This window comes from Zalophus californianus, chromosome 6 (assembly GCF_009762305.2).
Source record: "Zalophus californianus isolate mZalCal1 chromosome 6, mZalCal1.pri.v2, whole genome shotgun sequence".
Taxonomy (NCBI): domain Eukaryota; kingdom Metazoa; phylum Chordata; class Mammalia; order Carnivora; family Otariidae; genus Zalophus; species Zalophus californianus.
This window is the reverse complement of record NC_045600.1, coordinates 76,791,891-76,807,006: the sequence shown is the minus strand read 5'-3', so window position 1 is coordinate 76,807,006 and position 15,116 is coordinate 76,791,891. Positions and strand designations below refer to the sequence as shown.

The following is a 15,116-nucleotide window of genomic DNA, read 5'->3' as shown; positions in this document are numbered from 1 at the left end:
CATTCTCATATGAGTCTTTCTGGCACAAATGTGGCAGAAGTTTGAACAGAGGGCATACACATGTTCATATGAACTAGGTAAAGCCAAATTGCTTTCCAAGTATATGGAGCAACTGACCTCCCAGTTAGCACAATGAGAACTCCTACCATTCCATACCCTCCCGATATTTCACAGTTATACTTATTAATTTTTGCCAAGCTGGTGGGTCTAAAATGAGATCTCTGCATTTCCTAGTTCTGACTTGTTGATCATCTCTTCACGTTTATTGACCATTCATTCCATGACAAGCCTCTTCATGTGTTTTGCCTATCTTTCTAACAGAAGGTGACCAACTTATTATTGATCAGTAAAAATTCTGTATGTATCTTGGAGAGTAATTCTTCTTCAGTTATATATGTTATGAATGTCTTCCCCAAGCTTGTGGCTTATCTTTTCATACTCTTTGTGCTATCTTTTGATGAACTAGAGTTTTTTATTTTAATGTACATTGTTTCTTATTTGATTTATACTTTTTGTGTCTTTTCCATGTAAGGTTAAAACATAGGCTCCTATATTCTTTTTTAAAAACTATTAACTTTTCCCTTTCATGTACTTGATACATCTGGAATGGATTTTTATTCATGATACGAGGGAGGGATCTTTTTTCTTTCCTTTGGGCCATATATATATATATATATATATATATATATATATATATATATTCAATTTTTAAAATATTTTTAAGAGTCAATTTTGCCCACTGATCTGAGATACCATATTTATCATCTATTAGTTTGCATATAATACATTGATCTTGCTGCTGAACCCTCAACTCTTTCTATTAATCTTTGTTTTGTTGTTTTCTGTGCCAATTAGTACCATACCATACTTATCTTACTTTATTTTTCTTGACATGAGGTAGAATACGTATCCTCCTGATTTTTCTTTTTCAGATTTTTTTTTCTGAACTTTATGTTTGTTATTCCTTTGCTTAAAAAAATAGTTTTGCCACAGATATGTGATTCCATAAAATTCCTTGGATTTTCATGTGTTTAACTTCAGATCAATGGAATCATTTTTTTGTGTGTGGGGCTTTTTTTACTAACCATCACATTTAAGGTTGTTTCTGTAAGGTTATTTTTGAACCTCTGCTCTTCCGTATAAATTTTTAGAATAAGTTTGTCAAATTCCAAATAATCCTATTTAGATTTTGATCAGAATTACTATGAAACTAGAAATCAACCTGGGGTTAACTGACATCTTTATAATACTGGTTTTCCTATTCATAAACAGAATAGCTCTCCTTTTATTTAGGTCTGCTTTAATGCTTTCAATACAGTAATTTTTATCTATTGCTGGATTTAATTAGCTAATCCTCTGTTTAGGATCTTCACATCTATATTAGAGAAACTAGACTGTAATGTTTCTGTACTTCCTGCCCTTGTCTGATGGTGCTATCAAGACTATATACCAGCTCCGAGTGTAACATCATTTTCTAGTCTCTAAAGCATTTTGGGTAAGAAGGAAATATTTGGTGTAATAAAACCATCCGGTACTTTGTGGGAAGATTTTAAACCACTGATCGAATTGCCTTAATAGTTATAGGCATTCAGGTGTTCTGTTTCTTCTGAGCTCAGATTTGGTAATTCATATTTTTCTAGGAAGTTGTTTATTTCGTGTTTTTTATTTCATGTTCTTTAATTGGCAAAAGTTTACTCATGGTATTCTCATTTATCTTGTACATTGCTATTGCATCTTGCAATTATAGTCACTTTTACCTTCCTAATATTTTTATATATGTTTCTTTTGCTCAATCCTGCCAAAAGTGTGTGAATTTTATTGTTTTCAAAGAACAAACTTTTAACTTTATTGATCTTTTGTACTGTGTTTTAAAATTTCTTTTAAATTCCCATTCTCATCTTTTAAACTGTATTTGGTTGAATCAAATGAAACTGTAAATATTTGATCACATTTGACCTAAAAACCTAACATTTTTTTCTAATTTCTTTGTTTTTTTGTTTTTTGGGTTTTTTTAGCTATTAATTTTGGAAGCTAGCTTTTTTTTTTTGACCTTTTTTTCCCCTAATATAAACATTCATAACCATACATTTAGTTACATCCTAGGAGTCTTGATAAACAATATTTTTATTTTTTGAGTTAAAAGTGTTTTCTGCTTACTGTCCATCACTCAGGAAGCAGAAATGAGCACTGGGTATTATATAAGACTGATGAATCACTGACCTCTACCTCTGAAACCAGTATTACATTATATGTTAATTAATTGAATTTAAATTAAAAAAAGTTTTCTCTGAGTCCCATTATAACTTCTTTCTTACTCTATGAGTTATTTACAGTATGAGTATAAATTTTAAAAGGCAAGGAGGTTTTTGTTACTGACATATTTATCTTTCTGTTTTTATACATAATTTCAGTTTGATTAGAGAATGTGGTCTGTATGAAAAATTGTTTGAAATTTGTTGATATTTGCAGAATCTTTTCATTTTCTTAAGGCTTTTAATACTCCTTAATTCTCTCTCTCTCTCTCTCTTTTTTTTTTTTTTTGAGAGGGGGAAAAAGAGAGAAGGGGCAAAAGGGGAGAGGGAGAGAGAGAATCTCAAGCAGGCTCCATGACCAGCATGGAGCCGGATGTGGGGCTCAAGTGCACAACCCCAAGATCACAACCCGAGCCGAAATCATGAGTTGGACGCTTAACTGACTGAGCCACCCAGGCGCCCCCGTAATATCGCTTAAGTCTTAAAATTATATCCATGTATGATGCTGATGAAAATTTAAATAAAGTATAATAGCTAATTCAGTCTATTTCATTAATATGGAAACCAACCTAAAATATCATACTTTGAATTCCATCATCACCCAAATCAGCCATTCTAGACATATTTATATTTATTTGTAGCTTACCATGCTCTAAAAGGATTCCAGGAGGCCACCTATGTCACTGCCAGCAGCTGACATATTTAAAATTGTATCACAAACACAGATTCCCATGAAAGCCAAACAAAAATAGTTCTAGAAAATGGAGACACTTTTTTTTTACCTTTTTGTTCTATTGCACTGTTTTCTCTTGGCACACCTCAAGGACATTCATCTCTGAGCATCCAGCTTAAAAGCATTTTTTAAAAAATGACATAGTCGTGTCCCCACGGGACACGCAAAGAAAGGACAGAGTAAAAGGGACCTCCTGTAGCTCTCTGTGGGCTCAGAAGCCATGACTGAAGGAGAAATGGGGCCTCTGGTTGAGTCCAACCTTCTGTTCTCCTTGGGGGTGACACTAGAGGATTCTCATTGTTCTTATTCCTACTCCTCATGGTAATGATGATGGTGCCAAGAGTATGGCGGCAGCAGCAAACATCTGTGCACCAGGCACCAAGCTAAACACAGAGATTATTTTAATTCTCATAGTCACCCTTTGAAGTAGGTACTATTATTACTCTCACTTTACAGATGAGGAAACCGTATGGAGGAGCCTTAGAGGGATGAAGAGCCTTGTCCCATGAACACAGTGATGAGTCAGAAAGAAACCCATGTTGAACTACTACACTACCCCCTTCCATCCTCAGACTAGTTGTGACTCTCGGTGCACTGGGTGTACTGGAGGAAATAGTTGCTCGGAGGCCTGGAGCTCAGGCCTCTATGATAGCCTTGCCCCTGGCTTCTTGGTGGCTCTGGGACAAACCCCAAGATCTCAGCTGAGAGGACTCGCAGACCAGTGCAGGGAGTCTGTACCTATCTCCTTCCACATATACCTTCAGCCTCAGAGGCTTACCCCTTCCTTTGGTGGCAAATGAATGGCTGTGTCCCACAGGGCTGAGTTGTCTGGATATCACCACACCCCAAGAGGGGACGTAATCCACAACAAAGACATTGCATGGTCCAGTTTCTCCAAGGTCTTACTAAATCAGTCTAAACATCGTATGCTTTAGACATTTTGCTGCTACATTCTGAATCACATTCTTCTCTAAGCAACCATCTCAATGTCTAATTTTTTCCATTAGTAAGATGATTATAGTACAGAGTGAACTATCTATAATGAGCCCCAGCTCAAGTAATGTGGCTTTCAGTTGGCTACATTCTAAATAAATCTTTCTTTGTTAATTAATGCACCTTATCCCAGTGTTGTAAGTAACACTGATGTTCCTAAATTGGACAGGGAAGAAGAGAACCACACCCAGAGAGGAGGATCCAAAATCCTCAAAATCAGTATGAATGCAATAACCATTTGAAAGCAAAGTTTAAAAAGTTAGTTTTTGTGCTTGCTGTAAACTAAGGAAGTTGTACAAGAGTCTACGAGAGAGTAAAAAGTGATGTGATAATTAGGTCATGAATTAACCCCTTGGTACTTGCAGCTCTAAATTATTTTTAAAGACCCCCTTCTCACCTCCTAGGATATTTTGCACATGCAAAATGCCTAATTGACTAATAAGGTACCTAGCATAAAAGCTAATTAATGAAAATGAAAACACTAAAACTCAGGTTATTTAGTAACCAGAGCCTGAAGCCAGATCCCAATTAAACCACTCTTGGGTGGAGGAAGGGATCGGAATGCCCAATAGGTTCCATCTGGCTGCTTCGGTGGGTCAATCTAGCGCCTCATGTTCTTCTCAAATAAGCCTTTCCACCCTCTCCTTTCCATTGCAATGAGGAGCTAGGACAGTCCTCTTCACACTGCACTGGGGAACTCCCAGGCTCTCCCACTCACATGTAAGGGGCTTGGCAGCTAAGGAATCCAGCTGGAAGCAAGCATGATTCACTAGCTCCTCTCAGCCCAATCCCTTTTGTCATTCATCCCATTGGAGGGGCCCCTAACCTTCCAATCTCATTTGTACCCCACCCAGGAGATCTGATAATGGTCCTGGCAAAGCTGTGGCTTTTCATAACTTCTGGCAGGGGCCTCGCTGACCCATAACATGGCTACACACATGATTTCTTCTCATACTGTCTTTGTAAATTGACCATGGCTAACCTTGCTGCCCTAATCAGATCAATCAGAATAACATTTCTTTAGCTGCTGCACGCTGGCAGCCTCCCGGGCTGAGGCGTGACTCAGAGTCAGGCTCAGATACCGAAGGCGGGTTTTGGAGTTTCCAGTGGTCTCAGGTTTCCTTTGCTTTTATCACAGTTGGTGAGCTTTGTAAGGCCCGTGTTTACAGCCATGCAAATTAGCCTCAGCTGGAGAGAAATCAGGTCAGGCCTAACTGAAATCAAGCTCTGGGCCAAAAGGTATTTTATCAAAAATTGGAAGTGTGGCCATAGTAGTGGGGTCAAGCCAGACTGTAGAAACACGTGGACAGCTTTGTCTGCTGTAACCTGAACTCTTAGCTGGCCTCTGGACCCTGGAAACTCTGAAAGACGGAGGAGGAGAGGATGGTGAAGGGCCACACCGGCTGATGGGGGCTGGCCAGTCTGACCAAAGGCTGATGCTGCCAAATGCATTTTTTGTTAAGTAGAGACAAGTATGAGAAGGGAAACATGGCATCTTTGAAGGAAGAAAACTGTGCTGTGAGGCTGGTTTGCGTTATATACCACGTTCCTCACTGACCAAGCAAGGTCCGATTTTGCAGTTTCTTTCTACTCACACACTTGTCTATACTCAGTTTGTAAAATGTGTGTGTGAAGGTGTTCACACAGATATGATCTGATATTCTGCATCTGGAAAGCATCTTTAAACACATCCACTTCGGATGCCATGACAGTTACAGAAACTAAGGCCGGAGATGTTACGTGCCTGGACACACCGCAACTGCTAACTACTCGCCTTGAAGACAAGATCTCTGGCGCCTCTTCGTTGTGGTCTTCCCCCATCATATTCCCCGTCTGTCAGTACCCCAGTACATTAAAAAAAACTTGGTTTCTTTTAAGAGAATTCTCCAGTCCATTTGTGTCTCTTAAGATTGGGGTTATCGACAATTATCCCCTGAGCTCCCACATATCTACGACTCTTACAACATGGTGTGATGGTATCAAGCAGCTCAATCTATCAGATGGTGCCTGGGGCTGAGTGTGGAGATGTTGGTTCACATCTTAAGTCCCTTGTCTACCTTCTCTCTAATAAGTAAAGCGGAAGTTGGTGGATCTTGAGTGCCCCTATTTGCAAGGTGGAAGTAATGACCGGATCGTTGTAATTCATCTAATTAAAGTTTGCGTCTTTTGACAGATGAGACCTGAGAGCCAGAGAATTTAAAGAACTTGCCCAAGATTCAATAGTTGGCTAAGGTCAGAGCCAGAAGTAGAAACCAGGTCTACTGACACCAAAGCTCGTACTTCTCTCACTAATCAATGACCAAGGAATATTCAGCCTTGAAGTGTACTTCAAGCCAGGACATGTAGTTAAACTGAGTTCAACAGACCATTTTGTCAAGTAATTAAGAGCACAAGCTCTGGAGTTGTTGTTAGCTCCATTTCCTTACCACTTCTGTGCAATGGTGGGCAAGTCATGTAACCCCTTTGGGCTGAAGATTCCTCACTTACGAAATGCGAATAATAGCAGTAACCATCTTACTGGGTTCTTGTGTCGATTAGATAAGTTAATAGATGCCGAGCACTCAACCCAAAACCACGTACTTAGCATTAACTATTATCATCGCTATTGAAATCCTTGTCATCTTCACTTGATACACATAACCTAAATGCAAGGTTCTTAAGACTTCTCTCTCCACATTAAGCATGTCCTTGTGCGAACCCACGACCTTTGTGCATGTTGGAGTTGTGTGCACTTTGCAAACCATTTATGAGTTCAGCTGCGAACGCATCCAGTGACCTGATTTTTGTGACTTAAATGCACATATAAGATCTTTGCCTATTCTTGTTATATCCTCACATACTTCTAGCTCAGAAGTGGAGGCCAGAGGGGTCAATGCATCTGCACCCATCCTCAAATCCCTGTCTAGCTCCAGCCCATGTCATAGTCTTAGAAAAGGGCCAGAATACAGCATAAATGAGAGGTCCAGAAAAACAGGCAAGAAATCAAAACTTTCTTCAGCCAGGCGAAAGGATACTTTTTAAAAATATAAATATTTAGAATGATTTTCTCATAGCCTATCTTGTCATATCTAATATTTTTTTTGTTTTTCAAAACAAAATCTATATTCAAATAACTCTTCATTCACTTAAAAAAACAAACAAACTTCCTTCCCTTTAGATATGGAAGATTTAAAAAGCTGTGTATATGTGTGTGTTTGCGCACACATGCAGGTCATGGAGGTGATTCTAGGATCAGTTACATGGGGGCTAATCCTAACTTTATGCATTTTTATATTACAGTCATTCATTCTAAGCACTGGAACTATGTCAAATAGTAATTTCTATTCTACTAATACCTACAGGACTTTCTCACATGCACTTGGCTCCCAGCACTTTGTGTGGATGATGTGCTGTCATGGTCCACAATGAAGAGACTTAAGGAGACTAAGGAGGGTGCTGAGGGCCAGTTACTCTTCTGCAGTTTGCACACTTCTCCCAGCTCCAAGAAGCTGATGTAGCTTTGAGTCGGCATTCTTAGGTGCCCTCTTGTGGTTGGGGGAGGTAATGAGCATCTTAATGATTCTGCGGCTGGCTGGAGGCAGAGTCCAGATTGTTACTATTTAACAGCCAACAGAGAAATGTAGCTGAACTCCAAGAATAATATTCAGATTTAACTTTCTGAAAGAATCATTGATATCCCTACTTGACAAGCTCTAGCCACCTTTTTTTTTTTTTTAAATAAGCAAATAAAGTAAAAGTACAACTTAACTTTGAGGGCTACCTTATTTCCAAATAAACTTTGCAAGGCACAACTTTTGTAAATTGGTGCCTATCATGGGGTAGAGCTCCCGTTTGCTTTTGGTCTGGCAGGTCAGGGGCCTTTAAGCTGAAGAACAGGAAAGCCCTTATCAATCCAGATATCACTTAAGGAATCTGGACATAGCACTAATGACCTCAAGGTCATATATATTGGTGCAATCAACACATGGGCAAGTTATTTCACTCATTTCTATAGATGATAACCCCTAACCTCACCACTCATTTTTCAAACACATGAGAAATACAAAGGGGTTGGCAAATCATTCCCGCTCTTGGGGGAGAAAATAATGCCATACCTTACCAAGGCAGCCCAGAAACATTATCTCTGTATACAAAAGCTGAAATTATATAAACTTGGAAGGCAACAGGTTATGAAAACCCTATAAATTTATGTTCAGGCTTCCAAACAACATTCTCCTTCTAACCTTCTCCCCTCCCCACTAAACTGAGACACCAAGTCTGGGATTTAAGAATTACAGCTATGATCCTCGCCAAAGTGACCAAGTTACAACTGAAGGCTCTTGGCTCCAGGAAGTTTCAACAGAATAGTGTCTGCTGAAGCATCACAACCCCTCCCCAGCTTGTCCCCCCCAGTGCTCAGGGAATAGTCTTTATCTCATTAATTCTTAAGAAATATCTATTAAAAAGGCAGAGGGAGAGGAATGATTTTATGCATCTCACAGAGGAGGGAACAAGTCCAGAGATTATTTATAATTCAAAGTGAGATCTTGGCATTTCAAGAGAGGAAGAATAGTGACAGGTCATGCCAATTTTCTGCAAGTTGTAGGGTGAGTTTGGGAAGCAACTGGAAAGTTTATCAGAGCAGTCACTTCCTTGACAGGTACTAGGAGGAAGACTCTCACACGACGAAGGCAGATTCCTAGCTCCATGTCAAGGTGCCAACCTACCTTTCCCAGGAACAAATGACACTTAGAGACCGTATAAGTATGGGCATATTGACAGTGGAAACTCTGTTTTACAGTGCAAAAGACTATATTTACACCAGTGTAAGATGAACTACCAGATGTCTGCATGTGGCATTTAGGAAGTTGTGGAATTCTATAAATCCTGAAAAACAAGAATGCTCTAGAGATCACCATTTGCAAATAGTTTCAGCGATGGACATACTAATGTTTTAAGACTCCTTAATGACCTTGGGGATCAATGACATTCAAGAATTTCTTCATAAAACTTTATCATTAGTTCATAGACTAAAAGAATTAATACATAGTTCTAGGAAATACTTAAAAGTACTTTCATCACGGGGCGCCTGGGTGGCTCAGTCGTTGAGCATCCGCCTTCGGCTCAGGTCATGATCCCAGGGTCCTGGGATCGAGCCCCGCATCGGGCTCCCTGCTCGGCAGGAAGCCTGCTTCTCCCTCTCCCACTCCCCCTGCTTGTGTTCCCTCTCTCGCTGTGTCTCTCTCTGTCAAATAAATAAATAAATAAATAAAATCTTTAAAAAAAAAGTACTTTCATCACCATGATTTCATTTTATCCTCATAACAAGCCTGTAAAGGGTAGCTATTCCCCATTTTATAGAAAAGGAATCTGTGTGGGAAAGTGAAACAACGTGCTCTGAGGTTATCAGGAACCAAAAAAAAAACAAGAAGTAGGAGAGAGTACTGAGTGTTGGTGGTGCCAACAGGAGCTGATGTTTTCAGCTCTGGTTCTCAATTCAGTGACTGCTATGTCTGTAGTGGCAGAATGGTTTGGTGTCACAAATGAGGATGGCACATGCCTGAGTATGGAATACAAATCTGTCTTAGTATTACAGCTAATACTTAAAATGGTTGATAGAGTCAAAGGAAAACAGCTCTCAATCTACATATATTGTTGGAGTTACACCCAAAGCATCCTTTTTTTCAAAGATTTAGCTTCCTACTGAAAGAGTGACTCAAAAAAAAAAAAACCCCAAAAAACAACAAAAAAAACCCCCCAAACTTGGGATACTTTTCTAATATAGGAAATATTTTGGATTTGTATAAGTGTAGCTGTATTTTGTTGGTGATTTTACTAATGACCACTCTCATTTATAAATGTCAGCTCAGTCATCCCAGTAAAATTTATGACCATCATCCATGCGGCAAATCCATGTTTAAATGAAGGGGAAATGAAGACACATTTGAGGCTCTTGTACATCCTCTCAAGTGTCTGTCATTATTGGCGTCTTCCCAGTCACTGGTGTACAAACCCGAGAAGTCACGTCATCTTTCTAGGTCTCAGTTTCTTTTGTACCAAAATTTGCTGCACTGGAAAATTCATGTACTGAATTTGCTGACTGGTAAGGTTCCTTCCAACTCTCAGATGATAAGATATTATGGAACAGGATCCCTGCCCAAAGAATATATGTATCTGCTTACTGATAACCACTGCCAGTGACAGGAACTTCAAATGCTACTATAGAAGATGAAATAGAAACTAGTGTCCAAGTTCAGCAGGATTTTGGCGATTCTGACAGTTACTTCTGAACTAGGAATGTAGATGCCACAGAGGAATGAAGACAAGCTCCGCTTAAGAGGTACTCACATGTAGGTCTCAGCGTGCTGGCTGAACCCCCACAGCCAAGACTCATAATGCTTGATGTTTAAATCTCCAACATACCCTCCACTCCAATCATTAGAAATGAGACCCATCTGACCAATGTTCTTCCTGGTTGCCTTGCGTGAGAATCATTCTGCGGTTAAGCTGATGAAGTTGGCCGCCGATGCTGTAAACTCCCCCAGCTGCTCAAAACCTCTGCAATTTACCTTCACTTTCATTTTAAGAGCAACAGCAACAAAAATCTGGCTCTCGGAAGAGACATCCATCTCAAAGTGTGAAATGTGACTACGGGTGCGGGGGGAAAGCTCATAAGGGACAGGCTTAGATTTTTCTGGCATTGACTCAGCTTGTTTTTTTCTATAAAACTTAAAATCTCAGCTCTCACATGGGCCACAAGCTCACTGAAAACTTCCAACCAGTCACGAGACCGTAAAGCCCAGTCGATTCACAGGTTTGCCTCCACTTGAAGAGAGATGTGGAGACTACACATATTCGCGGGTTCTACGGGGCGACGGCAATCTCGCTGCTCAGAAAGATTGAAGAGTTCAAATGAAGCATATTTTTCCCCTCAGACGGGGAAACAAAATAAACATATCAAGCACTAACTGCCTTAGTGGAAATCCTCTGTTGCACAGGCAAACAATTATAAGATAAGAAATAAGAATAAACAACCAAATGCTTTGATGTTTTAAAAACAAATTCTTTGATGTTTTAAAAATACTCATTTGCCAAAACAGAAGTAATTCATTTTATGAGTAAACAACATGTTACCAAGCATCCAGAGGGAGAAAAAAAAAGAAAGGGGTAATACCGATCTGAGAAGAAAGAGAGGACAAAAGTTTAATATGATATTGCATAAGAAAACATTCAGTGGAGTTCCTGGTTAGCCAGAAGCGGCTTCCTGGAAGAGGCAAATCGAGGCTAGCTTTGGAATACAGAAATTATTCTTTTGCTTTTCAGCCAGAAAAGGAGTCTTCTGTGTCTATAGATGGCATGTAATAAGCCAGCTGGCCCATGGAGCACACTTACTTCTGTCTCGTATGAACCTCACACTGCATGGGAATATATAGCCGTTGAAAACTTCAAATTGTTTCATGCAATATGTCCTCTTAAGAGATTTGGTCTCGGGGCACCTGGGTGGCTCAGTCGTTAAGCATCTGCCTTCAGCTCAGGTCATGATCCCGGTGTCCTGAGATCGAGCCCTGCATCGGGCTCCCTGCTCTGTGGGGAGCCTGCTTCTCCCTCTCCAGCTTACCCCTGCTTGTGTTCCCCCTCCCACTGTGTCTCTCTCTGTCAAATAAATAAATAAAATCTAAAAAAAAAAAAAAAGAGAGAGAGAAAGATTTGGTCTGATATTTGATTATTTTTGGTGTCACATTTTTCTCATGAAAACATAATTCCCATGTGCTTGAGTGGTAAAAAAAAGAAAAAACTTTGATGATGATTTTCATTCATAATTCAAGTCAGTGGGAGAACCTGATTCGATTAACAGAAAACTGCATTCAGGCGTTTGTCATTTTTGCCCCTCTAAAGGCACAGCTGATTTCATAATCATAATGTTCCTTGAGATATGAATCAATGCATGTGAAGCCCGCTAAATAATTTAAGAATAAAGGGTTGATGATAATATCATTCAGTATAACACTTCTCAAAACATTTCCTTCACACCCTCTTAGATTCAATTTCACAGCATCCTGGTGGGTCAGGTAGACTCAGATTTTTATAGAAAAGGAAGAAATATGGCTTAGGCAATACAGACGAGCAGCCCAAGCTCACACAGCAAATCAAGAGCAGAAGCATAGATGCATTATACTTTTTCCTCAGCACCATCTATGCTATTATCAAAATGCTAATGCTGAGAATTTGCAGCAGTAACATCAACAGTAACAAAATGAGAGCTGATGGCTTCAGACACTGTGCTAAGCATGATATATCAATTACCTCATTTAATAACTACTTAGAATAATAATATGAGTAGTCATTATCTCAGGTTACAGTGAGGGGATGGAGGCAAAGAGAGGAAGAACTTTGACCTAAGTCATGCAGCCTGTGCATGGCTCAGCTGCCATTCAACTTCACATCTGCCCGAAAGCTTGGGGAATCTTGAACTTGCTCTCTGATGTATGGCTGGTGGTCTCTGACTTTAAGTCCTCAAGTCTTTGCTCAGAAGTCAACTTCTCCATGAGGACTACTCTGAACACTCCACTTAAAACTGCAGCCCTGGGGCGCCTGGGTGGCTCAGTCAGTTAAGCGTCTACCTCCGGCTCGGGTTATGATCCCGAGGTCCTGGGATCGAGCCCCGCATCGGGCTCCCTGCTCGGCAGGAAGCCTGCTTCTCCCTCTCCCACTCCCCCTGCTTGTGTTCCCTCTCTCGCTGTCTCTCTCTCTGTCAAATAAATAAATAAAATCTTTAAAAACAAAACAAAACAAAACAAAAACCCCTGCAGCCCTGCCCCCACCCTGCCAAAATCCATATTCCTTACCCTGCTTTTTCAAGTGGTTTAATGTTTTGTTTCTAACGCTGATTTTTAACGTAAGTACCACAGGGCAAAGGTCTTTGGGGATTTCTCACCAACACATCCCAGGTGTCAGACTGTGTTACCCAATAAAACTTTTATAATGACTTTTTTTTTTTAAATCTGTGCTATATGGTAGCCACTAGCCACAAAAACAAAACTGAAAAGTGGCGAATGCCACTGAAGGACTGAATTTTTAATTTATCTAATTTATCTAATTGTATTACTTAAACAGCCACATGTAGCTAACGGTTACCACACTGGACCACAAGGGCCTAAAACAAAACCCAGCATAAATATACTCCCAATAAATGTTTGTTAAATGAATGCATTTATAAATAAGTGAATGAGTAAGACATATTTTCCATATAATTACTTTCACTAATTACAAGTTAAATTTTATATTTTTTTCAATACAATTATTAGCTGAAAAAAGTCCAGATCAAATTAAGAAGCTAGTTTGAAAATTCAGATATGACTGAAAGCACAAGCACAGATTTCTTAAACTACTGACTCCCTTTTGTCATCAGGGACTTAAAACCTTCCAAAACATTTTTGGAAAACAGATAGCAAACCAGCAGCACATAATGAATTCCCATGTATGACAAAAAAATACAGTGATTACTATAGTCATTCAGTACCTTTTTGACCTTGTTCTTTTTCTCATAGGTCTCTGACAGAGGTTTTTTCTTCTGCTGAGTTGTGTCTTTGGAGAATAAATACTCAAATTCACTAGTATCCCGAATATCAGGTTCTTCTAAGGAATCCCATAAGGTTGGTGTAGCATTTTGGCTTAAAAGAGAAAATGGTAGGTTAAACATTAAAATCAAAACAGTGAAGAGAACAGAATATAATGAAATCTCTAATTCACTTTATAACTCATTTAAGATTATATTTTTAAATTTTATTTTATTAAGTTAATCACCATATATTACATCATTAGTTTTTGATGTAGTGTTCCATGATTCACTGGTTGCGTATAACACCCAGTGCTCCATTCAATACGTGCCCTCTTTAATACCCATCACTAGGCTAGCCCATCCCCCCACCTGCATCCCCTCTAGAACCCTCAGTTTGTTTATATTTATATATGTATGTTTATATATATCTCCTTCTAATAAAGCTTGAAGAAAAGCTTTTCATGTTACACCTTTTATTTTAAAAGTCAAAATATACTATAGAACATCAAAGCTAACAACCCATTTCCAAAACCAAATGACCATTAGATACAATCAAAGAGAGAAAGAGAGACTTAGAGAAACCAAGTGGGACCAGAAATCCTGCGATTCACATGACTGAGGCCAGATAAGCTGTTTCTCCCTCAGTCTATGGTGTTTCCATCATGAGTAAAAATGGGCATCATATAAATGCTGAAAAGATAACCAATTCTGAGATATTGATGGGATAATTCTTAATAAAAATTCTTAAAAAGAAAAAAATTCTTCACCTTCTACTAAGGTAAAGATTTACCCTCACTTTGGGCTTTTTCTAATACTTTTAAAAATGGTTTTTAGGATTAGCTCATGTCAACTCAGGGCAAGACCCATAATTTGTGAACAGACTGAGCTCATTTAGAAATACTTGATTTAGAACACTCCGCCCCAACAACAGTATTTAACAATGAAAACAAACCAAAAAACTTCACTGCGCCAGCCCCTGAAGAGATTTCAACTAAAGCAGCCATGGGGAGGCTGTACTTTTTGTTTCTAGGGTTTTTTTTTTTTTTATCTTCAAAAAACAGGGGCACTAGTTTTGAAACAAAGAGAAGACGTGGAAAATCAGGTATAAAAGAACTGCCTCTGAGACCAAACTTGGAAGGGTTACCATCCAGGCTTCCTTCAGTCAGAACACATTTTCCCCCAAGTGTCTACTTTCTTAAATTACTTTTAAACACTCTTAATACCCATAGACAGAAAAAAATAATGTTTCATCTACACATTTATTATTTTTCAAATATATGTATATATTATGATCCATAATATCTGTAAGTATCTACCTTTGTTTTAATATGTATTTTTTCCGTCACTGAAAACTAAAAGAACTTTTATTATATGGGGTAGTCCACAAAATGTTTTGATGCTAAAAGGCGACTTTCATATTCAAAACAGATGGGAAGACTGACTTTCGGATCTGTGTGTTCACATTTTGCTACATGTCTGCCTTTCCCATGAAATATGAACATTTTGGTCTGTTCAGATTCACTTCTCTCCACTTTTTTATAATATAATATTTGAGCCATTTAAGAGTATATGTGTGACATGTATAACGTATAATGAATAC

At 38.9% G+C, this 15,116-nt stretch overlaps 1 protein-coding gene across 6 annotated transcripts in view; it reads right to left on the bottom strand.

Moving 5' to 3' along the window:
* FMN1 (formin 1) overlaps positions 1-15,116 on the bottom strand; it is a 443,362-nt gene that overhangs the window by 190,599 nt on the left and 237,647 nt on the right. For all 6 annotated transcript variants that reach the window (XR_003515832.2, XR_003515833.2, XR_003515834.2 and 3 more), the window contains one exon: positions 13,478-13,628. Coding sequence is in view for 2 of the 6 variants with exons in the window: in XM_027571393.2 (XP_027427194.2) it covers positions 13,478-13,628 (151 nt within the window). In the remaining 4 variants the exon portion in view is untranslated. The remainder of the gene's footprint in view (positions 1-13,477; positions 13,629-15,116) is intronic.